The 19,098-nt window shown below is 46.4% G+C and overlaps 1 protein-coding gene across 1 annotated transcript; it reads left to right on the forward strand.

The window, feature by feature from the left end:
* The first annotated feature begins 1,293 nt into the window (after positions 1-1,293).
* Positions 1,294-14,605, forward strand: LOC140120522 (fibrinogen-like protein 1). Its single transcript, XM_072139534.1, has 7 exons — positions 1,294-1,434; positions 2,103-2,167; positions 2,847-2,871; positions 13,141-13,232; positions 13,318-13,438; positions 13,995-14,180; positions 14,278-14,605. The coding sequence occupies exons 2-7, from the start codon at positions 2,108-2,110 to the stop codon at positions 14,577-14,579; spliced, it is 786 nt and encodes a 261-aa protein (XP_071995635.1). The 5' UTR covers positions 1,294-1,434; positions 2,103-2,107; the 3' UTR covers positions 14,580-14,605.
* The last annotated feature ends 4,493 nt before the right edge of the window (positions 14,606-19,098 follow it).

Genomic DNA, 19,098 nt, shown 5'->3' on the forward strand with positions numbered 1-19,098 from the left:
TTAAATTTATTTTTTTTTAATTTTATTACCATATTTGTGCTGGGTTTTTTTTTTCATTTAACTTATGAATCTGCTTGTGTTTTTTTTTGGTGGCAAAAACTTTTTATTTTGTCATCATTCAGATAAATGAGATAATCGCAGAAATCTCTGCCCAAAAAAATCATCACATATGAATCCTCCCTAGATGTCCCTTTATGTAACTATGACCCTATAACTGTCCTGCCAGGCTGTGCCCTGCTGTGATAATCCTACAAACCTGTTTTTCAGGAATTCTTTCCCAGTAGGAATTTCCATCCATCAGTCTTCTAGATGAGGATTAGACGGGTCCAGTGTATTCTCCAGGCTGTATCCTGCCCCCTACATATCTGTGATGTAATATGTTTTATGTAAGGATGAATGTATATAGGATTTATAAGGACACTGGGATTACATATTGGGGTTCATTTACTAAAGATCCGAACGCCGCACTTTCGTCGGGTTTCCCAAATATTTCCATTTTGCGCCGAATTGCCCCGGGATTTTGGCACACGTGATCGGATTGTGGCACATCGGCGCCGGCTTTCATGCGACGGATTCGGAAAAACAGCGGAATTTAAAAAACTAATTGTGTCGCAAAATCAGCACTTACATGCACCAGGAAGAAGCAGGTGACCTTGGCGCACCAGCGACACCTACTGGATACGACCTTAGTGAATCCAGGCAGACCCGAATCCTCGTTGGACAACGCGCCGCGGGATTGTGACTGGACCGGGTAAATAAATGTGCCCCAATGTGTCTGGATTATAGGAACAATGGAAAATTTCATCTCAAAAAACTTGGTGCCACTTAATGGCAAAGACCAGTGTAGATTTCAGCTACAACCTCCACCAGTGATGGTAAATATGTTGGGTTGATGTTTCTATAACCTTTGTCATAGCTCGATGACTACTCCATAGTTTTTGGTTTATGCATTTTTGTTGAGATTTTTTTTAGAAAGAATGAAAAACACAATTAAAAAAACTCCATAAGTTTAACATTACAGAATAAGGGACCAAAATTCCCCCAACCCTCTCCGTGCCAGATTTCGGAGGTCTAATAGAATCCAACAGGACGCAGGACGCAGAACTCGGAAGAGCCTCTGGTGTAGAGCGGATGAGAGGACCTGGGATTAGTGATGAGCAGAACCATTAAAAATGTAGTTTCGGACGAAACTGAATTTTTAAAATCCTGTTTGTGACCCCCCAAGCAGTTGGATTGTGTTACCTGTCACCTGCAGCATCGAGTTTACACAACATTCGGAGAGAAGCCAATGCCCAAAGGTTTTGTAATGTGTTGTGTAACAGATTAGCCTCTTGTCTGATTGGTTCATCTTAGGCACCGCCCACTAATCCCGGCTAATATAATGGAGGGACAGAGAAGTCTACGGCACCTTCACTCAACATCGCAACCCCAGAGGTGAGTGTAGGGAGCAGAGATGCCATTTATTTGGTCTGAATTTATCAAGTACAATAATTTTTTTCTTATTTCCTGCATTTGTGAAATCTTCGGGGGTTTTTGCTCTTTTTGTGCCTGTTGTGAGTCTATTTTTTGCCCCTCGTTTGTCTGTGTAATTTTGGTTCTTTGTCAAAAGCAGATTTTTTTTCCCAGACTTTTTAGGTGCAAAATTTAAAAAATGCTCAAATTTTATTTACAAGAGTTTTAATTTGAATTTCTTACATATAGATTTTTGGTTACCTAGTGTACATAGAGTGGACTTTCATTTATAGAATAGAAGTGTTATTGTACAATATGGGGGAGGGGGCGGAGCCTTCTGATAGGCCTGACGGGTGCCGCAGGGCGGGGTTTGGTTCATACGATGCAGTGTGCGCCATTTATTGATACATCCCCCTTGTATATAGTGAATTGAGAAATCTGTATTTATAGACTTTAGATTGTGTGAGTTTTATTTTTGAGGAACAATTAATTATAAAAATGATTTATACACACAGTGAATTTTTAGATTTGGCTTTTCTATTATTTTTTGTAATTGTACATGATATAAGTGTTCATATTCCTACTTTTGTACTGATAGTTTGCTTTTAGCTCATGTACTTGGTTATTAATACTTGAATGTTTTATCCTAGGAACAATGAGCTTCTTCCGGTTGATGACCTTTGGATGTTTCCTGCTTGTGGCAGCGTTATCACAGGTAAGTACATTTGTCTTGGGATGTTTTTGTACCTATGATCTGTGTTCTCATTGGTTCTGTCTTAGTTTTACTTCAGTTTATATCAAAAGTTAACAGTTTTACATCATTATGTTTACTACTGTTACCATTAAGGCTCCTGCACATTAACGATGCAAAAATCGGACGATAATGTTTTCTTTACGACCGATTTGCACCAGACCAGGCCTCTGTTTTTCATAAGATTCCTCAAGAACTATAACTTACTAGTGATCCGGGAAAAAAGGTTCTGACTACGACCTGTTCTACTTTTTAATGGATCGCTCACACAGCTGTGGGAACTAATTCCATTAAAAAGTGAAAACCATGTGCTCCCGACCCCAACCTCAACAAGTCAGTCCATTCCAGTGATCGGAGGATCGGGTCGGGAGATTTCTTCAGTACACAAGTGATTTCCACTGACTGCACTTGTGCAAAGAGACCTTTGTGCATCTGTGAGCCGTCCATTAAAAAGAACGATGGTCTTTTGGTCGAGGCCCAGTCTCAAGTACAGCTCCATTCTCTGTGCTGTGGCTGAGCCTGGTTACTGCAGATAATCTTGACCACCACATCCACTTAACAAATAGTTTCCAAAAATGTAAATCAATTTACATGTTTAACATTTTGCTTAAAATTTTGATCAATTTTGTTTTTGAATTAACAGGTAAACAGGACTGCGGAAAAACCAGGTATGGGAAATATTTTTGAAATAAAGATGGGAAATACTAATTCAAATACATTTGATAACATTCAAATATTCAAAGTATAGAAATAACTGCATAAAAAAAGCTATTCAAAAATTGTTTATATTGGTTCAAAGTAGGGACAGGGCAATTACACCCACATTATTATTATTATTATTATTATTATTATTATTATTATTTTTATTTATTTTTAATTTGTTTTTATTGGTAGTAAGAGTACATTATTATTATTATTATTATTATTATTATTATTATTATTATTATTATTGTTATTATAATTATTATTTATCCCCTTACCATACCAGAACTTACCAATACATCCTGGTGCAGCAGTGATGTATGAAGAGGGCTCATAGGCTGCATAATGCTGCAAACACCCACTAACACCCGCAATCGGTGCTGGCAGCGCTCGTGGGTGTTAACCATTTAAATGTCCTGGCCACGCTAGCGGGTGCATTTAAATGCATGGAGCATGGGGGAGCCTTAATATTGTTAGGTTCTCAGGCCTAGCACAATCTATAACCATGTGTCAGTAGCACACTGCTATAGATCAGTAGGCAAATCCCCATTTACTGCCATACTGTAGCATTCCAGGATATGTTAGGATTAGAGATGAGCGAGCACTAAAATGCTCGGGTACTCGTTATTCGAGACAAACTTTTCCCGATGCTCGAGTGCTCGTTTCGAGTAACGAGCCCCATTGAAGTCAATGGGAGACTCGAGCATTTTTCAAGGGGACCAAGGCTCTGCACAGGGAAGCTTGGCCAAACACCTGGGAACCTCAGAAAAGGATGGAAACACCACGGAAATGGACAGGAAACAGCAGGGGCAGCATGCATGGATGCCTCTGAGGCTGCTTAAATGCACCATTATGCCAAAATTATGGCCAACAGCATGGCCATGACAGAGTGACAGAATGAAGCTAGATAGCATCTAAAACATCCAATAATTGACCCTGACACTATAGGGGACGGCATGCAGAGGCAGCAGCGGAAGGCTAGAGAGTGGCATGGCGACATACCCTAAATGGACTCAGGCTTCAAACCAATGGGTAGCAGAGAGGAACCAAAGGAGGTGAGCAAGAAGCGCTCAAATAATATTGGTACATGATAAAAGTTTGCCAGTATATTTTGTGGATTACACAGCAGGGTGGCGACAAAGTTAACATGGAAGCCATGAAAACAATCCAAAATTCTGCCTGACACAGCTCGTTTGATAAGGGGACGATGTATGGAGGCAGTGAACTAGTAGTAGATTAAAGGTGCTGCAGTTAAAACTATGTTAGTTGGTTCTTGGCATGGAGCTGGCGCTCCGCTGCCAGGCGAGCTTTCGCCAATCCAAGCCCCTGTCTCTAGGCTACTCCCCAAACAGCACTTCTAAGAACCTTTCGGATAAGATCAAGTGTAGTAGCGTTCTTATAAGTTTGGGATATGGCGGGTGAGGGGAATGTAAACATCTGCGCAAGAAGCGCTGAAATAATATCCGTAAATGAAAAAAGTTTTCCAGTATATTTTGTGGCTTACACAGCAGGGTGGCGACAAAGTTAACAAGTTTGATGTGGAATGCCCTGCAATAGCTCTTGGGCGGTGTGCCTTTTATCACCTAGGCTCAGCAGTTTAAGCACCGCCTGCTGTCGCTAAGCAACGGCACTGCTGCTGTGCCTAGAGCTACCGACTGATGGCGCCATGCCCACGGATGGTAATTCGGAGGAGGAGGAGGTGGAGGAGGGGTGGGAGGATTTGGAGGTATAGTAGGCCTTTGAGACCTGGACCGAGGTAGGCCCCGCAATCCTCTGCGTCGGCAGTATATGACCAGCCCCAGGGTCAGACTCGGTCCCAGCCTGCACCAAGTTAAGTGTAGTAGCGTTCTTATAAGTTTGGGATATGGCGGGTGAGGGGAATGTAAACAGATGCGCAAGAAGCGCATGATGCGCATGGAGCTGGCGCTCCGCTGCTAGGCGAGCTTTCGCCAATCCAAGCCCCTGTCTCTAGGCTACTCCCCAAACAGCACTTCTAAGAACCTTTTGTATAAGATCAAGTGTAGTAGCGTTCTTATAAGTTTAGGATATGGCGGGTGAGGGGAATGTAAACAGATGCGCAAGAAGCGCTGAAATAATATCCGTAAATGGTAAAAGTTTGCCAGTGTATTTTGTGGATAACACAGCAGGGTGGCGACAAAGTTAACAACTTTGATGTGGAATCCATGAAAACAACCCAAATTTCGGCCTGACAAACCTCGTTTGATAAAGGGACGATGTATGGAGGCAGCTATATGGACGACTTTTGGAGGTAGCAATGGAGACAACGTGTGGAGGCTGCTATGGAGACAATTCAATTTGGATAGTGCCTGTATGTGGCAGTCCAAAAAATGTTTCAAACCAGAGGAGCAGGTAGGTGGCCCTCCAGAAAAATGGAATAGATTGAGTGCCTGTATGTGGCAGTCCAAAAAATGTTTCAAACCAGAGGAGCAGGTAGGTGGCCCTCCAGAAAAATGGAATAGATTGAGTGCCTGTATGTGGCAGTCCAAAAAAGTTTTCAAACCAGAGGAGCAGGTAGGTGGCCCTCCAGAAAAATGGAATAGATTGAGTGCCTGTATGTGGCAGTCCAAAAAAGTTTTTAAACCAGAGGAGCAGGTAGGTGGCCCTCCAGAAAAATGGAATAGATTGAGTGCCCGTATGTGGCAGTCCAAAAAAGTTTTTAAACCAGAGGAGCAGGTAGGTGGCCCTCCAGAAAAATGGAATAGATTGAGTGCCTGTATGTGGCAGTCCCAAAAAATTGTTTAAAACAGAGGACCGTGTCGGTGGCCCTCCAGAAAAATTAAATGCATAAAGTACTATACCTAGAGCCAGTGGGCCCTGTCAAAAAACAGCCAGTTTCCTCTGCTTTACTGTAGAAAGAGGAGGAGAAGGAGGAAAATGAGGAGGAGGAGGAGTGGATAAATTATTCAGGTTGAGCTTCCTTCACCTGCTGGAGATTTGAAATTAGGAGAAATCCATGCTTTATTCATCTTGATAAGCGTCAGCCTGTCAGCGCTGTCAGTCGACAGGCGTGTACGCTTATCGGTGATGATGCCACCAGCTGCACTGAAAACCCGCTCTGACAAGACGCTAGCGGCAGGGCAGGCAAGAACCTCCAAGGCGTAGAGCGCCAGTTCGTGCCACATGTCCAGCTTTGAAACCCAGTAGTTGTAGGGAGCTGTGTGATCATTTAGGACGATGGTATGGTCAGCTACGTACTCCCTCACCATCTTTCTGTAAAGATCAGCCCTACTCTGCCGAGACTGGGGACAGGTGACAGTGTCTTGCTGGGGTGACATAAAGCTGGCAAAAGCCTTGTAAAGCGTACCCTTGCCAGTGCTGGACAAGCTGCCTGCTCGCCTACTCTCCCTCGCTACTTGTCCCGCAGAACTACGCACTCTGCCGCTAGCGCTGTCAGAAGGGAAATACTGTTTCAGCTTGTGCACCAGGGCCTGCTGGTATTCATGTATTCTCACACTCCTTTCCTCTCCAGGGATGAGAGTGGAAAGATTTTGCTTGTACCGTGGGTCCAGGAGAGTGAACACCCAGTAATCGGTGCTGGAATAAATTCTTTGAACGCGAGGGTCACGGGATAGGCAGCCTAGCATGAAATCTGCCATATGCGCCAGAGTACCAACGCGTAAGAATTCACTCCCCTCACTGGCCTGACTGTCCATTTCCTCCTCCTCCAACTCCTCTTCTTCTGCCCATACACGCTCAACAGTGTAGGACTCAACAATGGTCCCCTCTTGTGTCTCGCCAACATTCTCCTCCTCTTCCTCCTCATCCTCCTCCACCTCCACCTCCTCCGATATGCGCTGAGAAACAGACCTAAGGGTGCTTTGGCTATCAACAAGGGAATCTTCTTCCCCTGTCTCTTGTGAGGAGCGCAAAGCTTCCGACTTCATGCTGACCAGAGAGTTTTTCAACAGGCCAAGCAGCGGGATGGTGAGGCTGATGATGGCGGCATCGCCACTGACCATCTGTGTTGACTCCTCAAAGTTACTCAGCACCTGACAGATATCAGACATCCACGTCCACTCCTCATTGTAGACTTGAGGAAGCTGACTGACCTGACTACCAGTTCTGGTGGAAGTTGACATCTGGCAGTCTACAATCGCTCGGCGCTGCTGGTAAACTCTGGATAACATGGTCAGTGTTGAATTCCACCTCGTGGGCACGTCGCACAACAGTCGGTGAGCGGGCAGTTGGAGGCGGCGCTGCGCTACCCTGAGAGTGGCAGCATCTGTGCTGGACTTCCTGAAATGCGCACAGATGCGGCGCACCTTCGTGAGCAAATCAGACAGATTGGGGTATGTCTTGAGGAAACGCTGAACTATCAGATTTAACACATGGGCCAGGCATGGCACATGTGTCAGTCTGCCGAGTTGCAGAGCCGCCACCAGGTTACGGCCGTTGTCACACACAACCATGCCTGGCTTCAGGTTCAGCGGTGCCAGCCACAGATCAGTCTGCGCCGTGATGCCCAGTAATAGTTCTTGGGCGGTGTGCCTTTTATCGCCTAGGCTCAGCAGTTTGAGCACCGCCTGCTGTCGCTTAGCGACGGCACTGCTGCTGTGCCTAGAGCTACCGACTGATGGCGCCATGCCCACGGATGGTCGTTCGGAGGAGGAGGTGGAGGAGGGGTGGGAGGAGGAGGAGGCATAGTAGGCCTCAAACACCTGGACCGAGGTAGGCCCCGCAATCCTCGGCGTCGGCAGTATATGACCAGCCGCAGGGTCACACTCGGTCCCAGCCTCCACCAAGTTAACCCAATGTGCCGTCAGAGATATATAGTGGCCCTGCCCGGCAGCACTCGTCCACGTGTCCGTGGTCAGGTGGACCTTGTCAGAAACGGCGTTGGTCAGGGCACGGATTATGTTGTCTGACACGTGCTGGTGCAGGGCTGGGACGGCACATCGGGAAAAGTAGTGGCGGCTGGGGACCGAATACCGAGGGGCGGCCGCCGCCATGAGGCTGCGAAAGGCCTCGGTCTCTACTAGCCTATAGGGCAGCATCTCCAGGCTTAGCAATCTGGAGATGTGCACATTAAGGGCTTGGGCGTGCGGGTGGGTTGCACTATATTTGCGTTTCCGCTCCAGCGTCTGGGGTATGGAGAGCTGAACGCTGGTGGATGCTGTGGAGGATCGTGGAGGTGACGATAGGGTTTTTGTGGCAGGGTCCTGGGCAGGGGGCTGACTATCAGCTGACACAGGGGAAGGAGCAGTGGTGTGCACGGCCAGAGGTGAACGCGCTTGTTGCCACTGAGTGGGGTGTTTAGCATTCATATGCCTGCGCATACTGGTGGTAGTTAAGCTAGTAGTGGTGGAACCCCTGCTGATCCTGGTTTGGCAAATGTGGCACACCACAGTCCGTCGGTCATCCGGTGTTTCCTTAAAGAACCTCCAGACTTCTGAAAATCTAGCCCTCGCCGCAGGAGCCCTCGCCACGGGAGCTTCACTAGTTGACACATTTGGCGCTGATGCACCAGCTCTGGCCCTGCCTCTCCGTCTGGCCCCACCACTGCCTCTTCCAACCTGTTCTGGTCGAGGACTCTCCTCCGTCTCAGAAGCACTGTGTTCACCCGGCCTCTCAACCCAGCTTGGGTCTGTCACCTCATCATCCTCCGATCCCTCAGTCTGCTCCCCCCTCGGACTTCCTGCCCTGACAACAACTTCCCCACTGTCTGACAACCGTGTCTCCTCATCGTCGGACACCTCTTTACACACTTCTTCCACTACGTCAACAAGGTCATCATCACCCACAGACTGCGACTGGTGGAAAACCTGGGCATCGGAAAATTGCTCATCAGCAACCGGACAAGTGGTTTGTGACTGTGGGAAGGGTCCAGAAAACAGTTCCTCAGAGTATGCCGGTTCAAATGGCAAATTTTGCTGGGAGGGGGCAGACTGGGGGGGAGGAGGCTGAGGTGCAGGAGCTGGAGGAGTGCCGATTTCGGTGACATGGGTGGACTGCGTGGAAGACTGACTGGTGGACAAATTGCTCGAAGCATTGTCGGCAATCCACGACATCACCTGTTCGCACTGTTCTGGCCTCAACAGTGCTCTACCACGATTCCCAGTAACTTCAGACATGAACCTAGGGAGTGTAGCTCTGCGGCGTTCCCCTGCTCCCTCATAAGCAGGTGGTGTCTCACCCCGCCCAGGACCACGGCCTCTGACCCCTGCAGTAGTTGGACGCCCACGTCCCCGCCCTCGTCCTCTACCCCTAGCCCTCGGGTTAAACATTTTGAAAATGAGAGTTATAACTTGTATTTTTTTTTTACCTTAAACGTAAAATAAAAAGAAACTGGCAGACTGTGCCTAATTGAAATACAACCCCGGGCCCTAATAAATTTTCCCACTTCGGTCTTTGCGATGGATATGTGCGTCACTAAAACACAGTGGTCGCAAGTCTGACTCCAAATTGCTCCCAATTTGATAGTAGATGCACTGCAGTAAGTACAGCCACCAGCAGATCAACCAGAAATCAAATATATATAACGCTACTGTAGGCGTAATTAAGACGTTTGTATTCTCCTATGGCTATTTTCTAGCCAAGTATTACAGCACACTACTATGCCAGATGAGATGACGCTGAGTTATGAAAAAAATAAACGTAAAATAAAAAGAAACTGGCAGACTGTGCCTAATTGAAATACAACCCCGGGCCATAATAAATTTTCCCACTTCGGTCTTTGCGATGGATATGTGCGTCACTAAAACACAGTGGTCGCAAGTCTGACTCCAAATTGCTCCCAATTTGATAGTAGATGCACTGCAGCAAGTACAGCCACCAGCAGATCAACCAGAAATCAAATATATATAACGCTACAGTAGGCGTAATTAAGACGTTTGTATTCTCCTATGGCTATTTTCTAGCCAAGTATTACAGCACACTACTATGCCAGATGAGATGACGCTGAGTTATGAAAAAAATAAACGTAAAATAAAAAGAAACTGGCAGACTGTGCCTAATTGAAATACAACCCCGGGCCCTAATAAATTTTCCCACTTCGGTCTTTGCGATGGATATGTGCGTCACTAAAACACAGTGGTCGCAAGTCTGACTCCAAATTGCTCCCAATTTGATAGTAGATGCACTGCAGCAAGTACAGCCACCAGCAGATCAACCAGAAATCAAATATATATAACGCTACTGTAGGCGTAATTAAGACGTTTGTATTCTCCTATGGCTATTTTCTAGCCAAGTATTACAGCACACTACTATGCCAGATGAGATGACGCTGAGTTATGAAAAAAATAAACGTAAAATAAAAAGAAACTGGCAGACTGTGCCTAATTGAAATACAACCCCGGGCCCTAATAAATTTTCCCACTTCGGTCTTTGCGATGGATATGTGCGTCACTAAAACACAGTGGTCGCAAGTCTGACTCCAAATTGCTCCCAATTTGATAGTAGATGCACTGCAGCAAGTACAGCCACCAGCAGATCAACCAGAAATCAAATATATATAACGCTACTGTAGGCGTAATTAAGACGTTTGTATTCTCCTATGGCTATTTTCTAGCCAAGTATTACAGCACACTACTATGCCAGATGAGATGACGCTGAGTTATGAAAAAAATAAACGTAAAATAAAAAGAAACTGGCAGACTGTGCCTAATTGAAATACAACCCCGGGCCCTAATAAATTTTCCCACTTCGGTCTTTGCGATGGATATGTGCGTCACTAAAACACAGTGGTCGCAAGTCTGACTCCAAATTGCTCCCAATTTGATAGTAGATGCACTGCAGCAAGTACAGCCACCAGCAGATCAACCAGAAATCAAATATATATAACGCTACTGTAGGCGTAATTAAGACGTTTGTATTCTCCTATGGCTATTTTCTAGCCAAGTATTACAGCACACTACTATGCCAGATGAGATGACGCTGAGTTATGAAAAAAATAAACGTAAAATAAAAAGAAACTGGCAGACTGTGCCTAATTCTACTCAAACCCCTAATAAATTTTCCCACTTTGGTGTTTGAGGTGGATATGTGTGTCACTAAGAGCTAAACACAACGGTAGCAAGTCCCCCTGCTAATTCCTCACAATATGGTACTAGCTGCAAATAAAAAAAAAAAAAAATTATAACGTTATTGTAGCCCTAAGAAGGGCTGTTGGGTTCTTTTAGAATCACTCCTGCCTAACAGTAAGCTAATAGAACACCCTAACGCTTTCCCTGAGCAGCAGCAGCTCTCTCCCTAGCGGCATCCAGACAGAGAATGATCCGAGCAGCGCGGGCAGCGGCTAGTCTATCCCAGGGTCACCTGATCTGGCCAGCCAACCACTGCTATCTACGTGTAAGGGTACCACGTCATGCTGGGTGGAGTGCAGAGTCTCCTGGCTTGTGATTGGCTCTGTTTCTGGCCGCCAAAAAGCAAAACGGCGGGAGCTGCCATTTTCTCGAGCGGGCGAAATACTCGTCCGAGCAACGAGCAGTTACGAGTACGCTAATGCTCGATCGAGCATCAAGCTCGGACGAGTATGTTCGCTCATCTCTAGTTAGGATCATTTAGACCCCCCAAGGGTTCAAATACATTAGAGCAGTGATGGCGAACCTTTTAGAGACCGAGTGCCCAAACAACATCCAAAATTCACTTATTTACTGTGAAGTGCCAACATGGCATTTTAAGAAGTAACTCATTGTTACCTGTTCTTTTAATCTTTCAATTGTATCGGCCGCCTGAGGCAACCAATACAGTTGAAAGAAGGAGGGCAAATTCAGACTCTTGTTGTAGCTTCTCTCCAGGGTCTCTCTGTAGAGGAATGGTGGGTCCAGAATGAGGACCTCAAAAGGTATTGCATTTCTGTCAACACCTTCTCAATTTCCCCGCAGTTCCAAACAGCCAATGAATTGTCGCTTTAAAATAGCGCTGAGAGCAGCATCTCTTAAGTTGCCTGGGACTGCAGGAAGATATGGTGGATTTGGTCCTCTTTGGGGAACTCTGTCCTGGGGTGATGGCCTGAGTGCCCAAAGAAATGGCTCTGAGTGCCACTTCTGGCACTAGTGCCATAGGTTCGCCACCACTGCATTAGAGAGTCTAAAAATCCAGTAAAAAAAATAAAAGCTTAAATCGCCCCCCTCTCCTTAGAACTGATATAAATAACTGAAATCATATTGTCGGGACCCAAAATACCCAATCTATCAAAATCTAAAAATGGTAATTCCCAGTGGTGAACCCCGTAGCAGAAGATAGCGCCAAAATGTCCGAAAATGCCCCTTTTGAAACACATAAAATTTTTTACAAAAAATAATCAAATGTTGTACCGTCCCTAAAAATGGTAACAGAGAAAACGTCATCTCATGGCAAAAAATTAAATTAACTTTACTATGCATGTTTTTTTTTTAGGGGGGGGGGGGGCTTGTTTGATTTAACTCAAAGTCGCCAAATTTTCTAATGGCTCCTCATTCTAATCTTTTTCCTACACCAGCGGGGGAGTGCTTTTTTAAGCCAATGCACCAAAGTTCTGTGATTCTAAAATTCTGTGATTCTAAAATTCTGTGATTCTAAAATTAAATAAGACGCATAAAACTTTTCTGGGTGGGGGAGAAGTTGCAAATTTGTGCAAAAATCCACCAGTGCACCCAAACAAGTCACAAATGTAACTGAAAGAAAGAGAAAAAATAAAGATAAATGAAATTATAAGTTTTACATTTTATATGGCAAAAGGGTGTGGATTCACTAGAAAGGGGTGTGGCTTAAGACAAACAAAGAAAAAATTTTGACATTAATATCTCATCTCAAAATTAAATGCAATTTTACTGCATATTTTAAGGCTTCTAATATGGAGTGTAACTTTAGACTAGAAAGGCTTATACAGTGACAGCTTACCGTATTTTTCAGACTATAAGGCACACAAAGAAAATCAAAGGTGCTCCTTATAGTCCGGTGCGCCTTATATATCCCTGCCCACTCCCCGTTCTTACAGACAACAGCTGCCTTGAACTGTGCTCAGGTCTGCCACCTGCTGGTCATTCATCCTTATAATCAGGTGCGCCTTATACTCCAGTGCACCTTATATATGAACCATACTTACAGACAACAGCTGCCTTGAGCTGTGCTCAGGTCTGCCACCTGCTGGTCATTCATAAAATCCAGTGTGCCTTATATATGAACCTAGACATTTTAGCAGGCATTTATTGAAGGTGCGCCTTCTAATCTGGTGCGCCTTATAGCCCGAAAAGTAAGGTAGTAGTCACCATTGTTGTTATATTTCTCGTTTACAGCGCGTGATTGCTCAGAGATCTGGACAAGGAATAAGAATTCCTCCAGTGGTATCTACACCATATTACCAAGCGGAGCTAAAAGGACATTCAAGGTAACACAATCTAAAAATCAAATAAAACAAATATTGAAAAAAAATAGCTCTTTATTTTTTTACATTAAATATCTTCCCTTTTCAGGTTTTCTGTGAAATATCAGAGAAAGGAGGATGGACATTAATACAAAAACACAACGGAGACGATGGATTATCCTTTGACAAGACGTGGAAATACTATGAGAAAGGATTCGGAAGTCTTAAAGGTACTCAAGCCCTCTGCCCCGTGACTGTGATTGGCTCTCCTTGAATAAGGAACCCGTAAAGGGAACCTGTCACCAGGAATGTCATTTTTAGCTGGTGACAGGTTTCTATAGCCTCTGCTATGCTGATTTTAAAAATGCCTTTGTCAGCATTCTGGATCATTTCAGTACTTTATATAAGTTTACTTCACAATACCAGGCTCCCTTCCAGCAGTGTGCTGGGGAAGGAGTAGCTGCAGCCTGTGTCTCAGTCTCCTCTCCTACACCCTCATCCAACTCCCTGCCCACTCCCAACTTCCTGTCATGTGCATTGAGCAGGCAGGGGCGGAAGGGGGATGGTGAGAAGGAGAGGAAAATACATGAGGAGACACAGCCACCCTTTTATATAGTACTGAAATGATTCAGAATCCTGACAATGGTATTTTTAAAATCAGTATAACACAAGCTATTGCAACCTGACAGCAGCTAAAAATCACACTCCTGGTGACAGGTTCCCTTTAACCCCTATTATAGCTGTGATAAATCTCTGATAACTTATATATATTATGTGTCTCTATAGGTGAACACTGGCTCGGGCTGAGATACATGTATTTGCTAACACAGCAGAAATGTCGGCCCGCCAAACTACACATCAGTATTGGGGACTTGGCCGGTTTTGAGGCGTATGCGGAGTACAACCCTTTCAGTATTGGGGATGCAAGTAAATTTTATAGACTCTCAGCTGGGACTTACTCTGGGACAGCAGGTAGGTGGCTGTGATCAGTTCTCTAATTGGAGGTACATTGTGAAGATGTAGGAGTGCAGGATCCCTAAACTTACCATAATTTACCTCCACAATATAGGCGACGCCTTTGCCGGAAATATAGAAATCCCGGGAAGTAACCAGCACGGTAGTAACTTCAGTGCTCCAGATAAGCCCAATGACGGCTGCCACCCGCAGTGTATATTTGGGGATATCGCATACATCAGCTGTAGCGGACGTTACCAGGCCGCCTGGTGGTTCAACGCCTGCGGATCGGCAAATCTCAACGGGGAATGGAGGAGGCCGCCCCAGAATCAGCGCAGAGCCTTATCTGTATCCTGGCCAACGTGGAGACCTCACGAGTCACTGAAATTCAGCGCAATGTATCTAATCCATGAATAGATGGACATTATTAGGTGTAGTATATACAGTATATATGTGTAGCAGATTTTGTCATTTTCATTAAAATATTCAAAAAGTCTATTCAGATCACGTGTTCATTCACGTCACTTCTAGGCCAATGAAAATCGCAATATCTGAGGCCTCTTTCACACTTTGCGTTGCGGATCATGTCATGTTTTTGCCTGCGTTTTGGTCAGTTTTTGCGTTTTCACATGCGTGTTGCTTGTGTTTTTCCTGTATATTCGGTGCGTTTTTCCCGCGTTTGTTTCAAATCACATGATTCTTCATTTGGGGCTAACATGCCACTCCCTGCCATTTTTTCACCTAGCGACCCATCCGTTAAAAAATAAAACAATGGGGGTCTTTTACTAAGGGCCCGAATCGCTCTTTTTCGCCGTTTTTCCCTGAATTACCCTGGGTTTTTGGCGCACGTGATCGGATTGTGGTGCATCGGCGCCGTCATGCATGCAACAGAAATCGGGGGCGTGGCCATCAGAAAACCTGACGGATTTGGAAAAACGGCGGTATTTAAAAAAAAAATTGGTCGCTTGACACGCGCTTACATGCACAGAGGATAGGTGCTGAACTCTGGCCAACTCCGGCGGATCTCAGAACAGCAGCGACATCTGGCAAATTACGCCAGGAGCCTAGCCAAAGTGGCTTCATGAATTCTCCCCTGTGTCTATAAAAATTTGGGTGAGTATGCTAATAGTATCTGTTGGTGTACATAATAATAATTCTTTATTTATATAGCGCACACAGAGTTTGCTAAATCAGCCCCTGTCCCAAATGGGGCTCACAATCTACCAGTATGTTTTGGAGTGTGGGAGGAAACCGGAGAACCCGGAGGAAACCCACGCAAACTCTTTGCAGACGTTGACCTGGATGGGATTCAAACCCAGGACCCCAGTGCTGCAAGGCAGAAGTGCTACCCACTCAGCCACCATGTAGATGGGGCTTTATTTTTGTTTTTGCTTATTTTAAATATAATTTTTTTCATTACTAAAGTTTTATATGACGTGTATGAACTATTTTTAATCTAAAATGTCATCCAATATTTTGTAAACACTTCTAGGGGCATTATCAGTCACTAATAGAGATGTTTTGGGGCCGTTGAAACATAGCATCTATGTCATGTGGGGTAGGTCGTTATTACAAAACAGACCATTGTCACATCTGTTGAAGCTCTCTAGATGCTGGTAATTTACTTTGGCCCCAGGCTGCAAGGATCAACTGTGAGAGGCAGGGGACAGAGAGGGCACTAGTTCTGTACAGGGGGCACAGAGGGGGGCACTAGTTATGTACAGGGAGCACAGAGGGGGGCACTAGTTATGTACAAGGAGCACAGAGAGTGCACAGGGGGGGCACTACTTCTGTACAGGGGGCACAGAGGGGGCACTAGTTCTGTACAGGGGGCACAGAGGGGGGCACTAGCTATGTACAGGGGGCAGAGAGGGGGCACTAGTTCTGTACAGGGGGCACAGAGGGGGCACTAGTTCTGTACAGGGGGCACTAGTTCTGTAAAGGGGGCACAGAGGGGGGCACTAGTTATGTACAGTGAGCACAGAGAGGGCACTAGTTATGTACAGGGGGCACAGAGGGGCACTAGTTATGTACAGGATGCATAGTGGGGGTGCTAGTTCTGTACAGGGTTCATAGTGGGGGCGCTAGTTCTGTACAGGGGGCACAGAGGGGGCACTAGTTCTGTACAGGGGGAACAGAGTGGGCACTAGTTCTTTACAGGGGGCACAGAGGGGGCGCTAATTCTGTACAGGGGGCACTAGTTCTGTACAGGGGGGGCACTACTTCTGTACAGGGGGCACAGAGGGGGCACTAGTTCTGTACAGGGGGCACAAAGGGGGGCACTAGCTATGTACAAGGGGCACAGAGGGGGCACTAGTTCTGTACAGGGGGCACAGAGTGGGCACTAGTTCTGTACAGGGGGCACTAGTTCTGTAGAGGGGGAACAGAGAGGGCACTAGTTCTGTACAGGGGGCACTAGTTCTGTAGAGGGGGCACAGAGGGGGCACTAGTTCTGTACAGTGGGCACAGAGGGGGCACTAGTTCTGTACATGGGGCACAGAGAGGGCACTAGTTCTGTACAGGGGGCACAGAGGGGGCACTAGTTATGTACACGGGGCACAGAGAGGGCACTAGTTATGTACAGGGGGCACAGAGGGGCACTAGTTATGTACAGGGTGCATAGAGGGGCACTAGTTCTGTACTAGTTCTTTACAGGGGGCACAGAGGGGGCGCTAATTCTGTACAGGGGGCACAGAGGGGGACACTAGTTCTGTACAGGGAGCACAGAGGAGGGCAATAGTTCTGTACAGGGGGCACAGAGAGGGCACTAGGTCTTTACAGGGGGCACAGAGGGGGCACTAGTTCTGTACAGGGGGAAAAGAGGGGGCACTAGTTCTGTACAGGGGGAACAGAGGGGGGCACAGAGGGGGCACTAGGTCTGTACAGGGGACACAGAGGGGGCACTAGTTATGTAAAGGGGGCACAGAGGGGGCACTAGTTATGTACAGGGGGCACAGAGGGGGCACTAGTTCTGTACAGGGGGCACTAGTTCTGTACAGGGCGAACAGAGGGGGCACTAGTTCTGTACAGGGGGCACTAGTTCTGTACAGGGCGAACAGAGGGGGCACTAGTTCTGTACAGGGGACACAGAGGGGGCACTAGTTCTGTACAGGGGGAACAGAGGGGGCACTAGTTCTGTACAGGGGACACAGAGGGGGCACTAGTTATGTACAGGGGGCACAGAGGGGGCACGAATTATGTACAGTGGGCACAGAGGGGGCACTAGTTATGTACAGGGGGCACAGAGGGGGCACTAGTTCTGTACAGGGGGCACTAGTTCTGTACAGGGCGAACAGAGGGGGCACTAGTTCTGTACAGGGGGCACAGAGGGGGCACTAGTTCTGTACAGGGGGAACAGAGGGGGCACTAGTTCTGTACAGGGGACACAGAGGGGGCACTAGTTATGTACAGGGGGCACAGAGGGGGCACTAGTTATGTACAGGGGGCACAGAGGGGGCACTAGTTCTGTACAGGGGGCACAGAGGGGGCACTAGTTCTGTACAGGGGGAACAGAGGGGGCACTAGTTCTGTAAAGGGGGCACAGAGGGGGCGCTAGTTCTTTACAGGGGGAACAGAGGGGGCACTAGTTCTGTACAGGGGACACACAGGGGGCACTAGTTATGTACAGGGGGCACAGAGAGGGCACTAATTCTGTACAGGGGGCACAGAGAGGGCACTAGTTCTAAACAGGGGGCACAGGGGGGGCACTAGTTCTGTACAGGGGGCACTAGTTCTGTACAGGGGGCACAGAGGGGGCACTAGTTCTGTACAGGGGGCACTAGTTCTGTACAGGGGACATAGGGGGAATACTAGGTGTCTACAAAGGGCTATTGTGAATGAAATGCCTTATCTTCATGTTGCTGAGGTTAGGGACTCGGGATGTCGCCTTCCACATTCAAAATATAGAACTGCTCCACCATAACGAATATACGACCACAAAAAAACGGAGTTACAGCGTTCTTTAGTAAACTATAGACTTTATTTAATATATAAAACAACACACAAATGTATTGTCATGAAATAATTAGTGTAACAAAGGAAATCCAAAAATAGGTCCGATCAGACAAGAACACCTGACTGCACTGCAGGGTACATTGCTCTGCTCCTCAGGTGACACATCAACAAGTAGTGTTACTTCCACAATAGTGCACAGTAAGGGTGAGTGTAAGATGTGCACCTAGACATGAAGCTGAAAGACCAGTGTCCTACCCGTACCCATGCAGTCTGTGATGCCTCTCGGACTCCCCCAAAGGCTATTGTGGAATGGAAACCTAAAGGGGCAGTAATACTCAGTGGGGGAACCAAAAGTGGCCTAAAGGTGAAATATTTGTCTTTGTATTAGATTTTTATATTTTGTGTTGTGTTTTTATTAGTTACTACCCCAAAGGGTAACATTTCTTGTAGACACTCTTGCAGCCTTGTTTCGGTACTGCTCCCTATGAGACGCTCGGCTGGTGGAGGGAATGTCACACAGGGAAGGTCTGGTGAGGGACAATCCTGGGAAGTACAGAATACAACTGATCATTTCTCATTTTTATTTTACTTTTATTTATTTTCATTATTTTATTTTTGTATTTTATAAGGTCTATTACTTGGGTGGGGGAGGGGTGCGTAGTGGAACGTTAGGGGGATGAGGTGGATTTGGAGGCCTCCTCTTGCCGGGGGCTGTCTGCAGGGATTAATGCCAAGGAAATTCACTGCTATATTGTAGAAGGCCCCGGTGGTGTCCTGCGGAAACGTTTGTAGGTTTTGTATATTCCAGACGATCCCGCTGGTGGGAAGGATCAATGGCTTCCTGTGTGATGGACTGAAGGTGACACGTCCATCAGGCCAACACTTATGGAGACCCCGGTGATTGTATCTCCTGCCCGGACGGTGGGACAAGGCTTCTTCTACTCCATAGTTTGAGGAGCGCAGCAGCAAAAGAAGAGTCTGA

Source organism: Engystomops pustulosus, chromosome 3 (assembly GCF_040894005.1).
Source record: "Engystomops pustulosus chromosome 3, aEngPut4.maternal, whole genome shotgun sequence".
Taxonomy (NCBI): domain Eukaryota; kingdom Metazoa; phylum Chordata; class Amphibia; order Anura; family Leptodactylidae; genus Engystomops; species Engystomops pustulosus.

Coding starts and splice junctions, on each gene's coding strand:
- LOC140120522 (XM_072139534.1), top strand. CDS start 2,108: ATGAGCTTCTTCCGGTTGATGACCTTTGGATGTTTCCTGCTTGTGGCA. Junction 2,168..2,846: donor TTGTGGCAGCGTTATCACAG/GTAAGTACATTT, acceptor TTGAATTAACAG/GTAAACAGGACTGCGGAAAA. Junction 13,439..13,994: donor AGGATTCGGAAGTCTTAAAG/GTACTCAAGCCC, acceptor GTGTCTCTATAG/GTGAACACTGGCTCGGGCTG.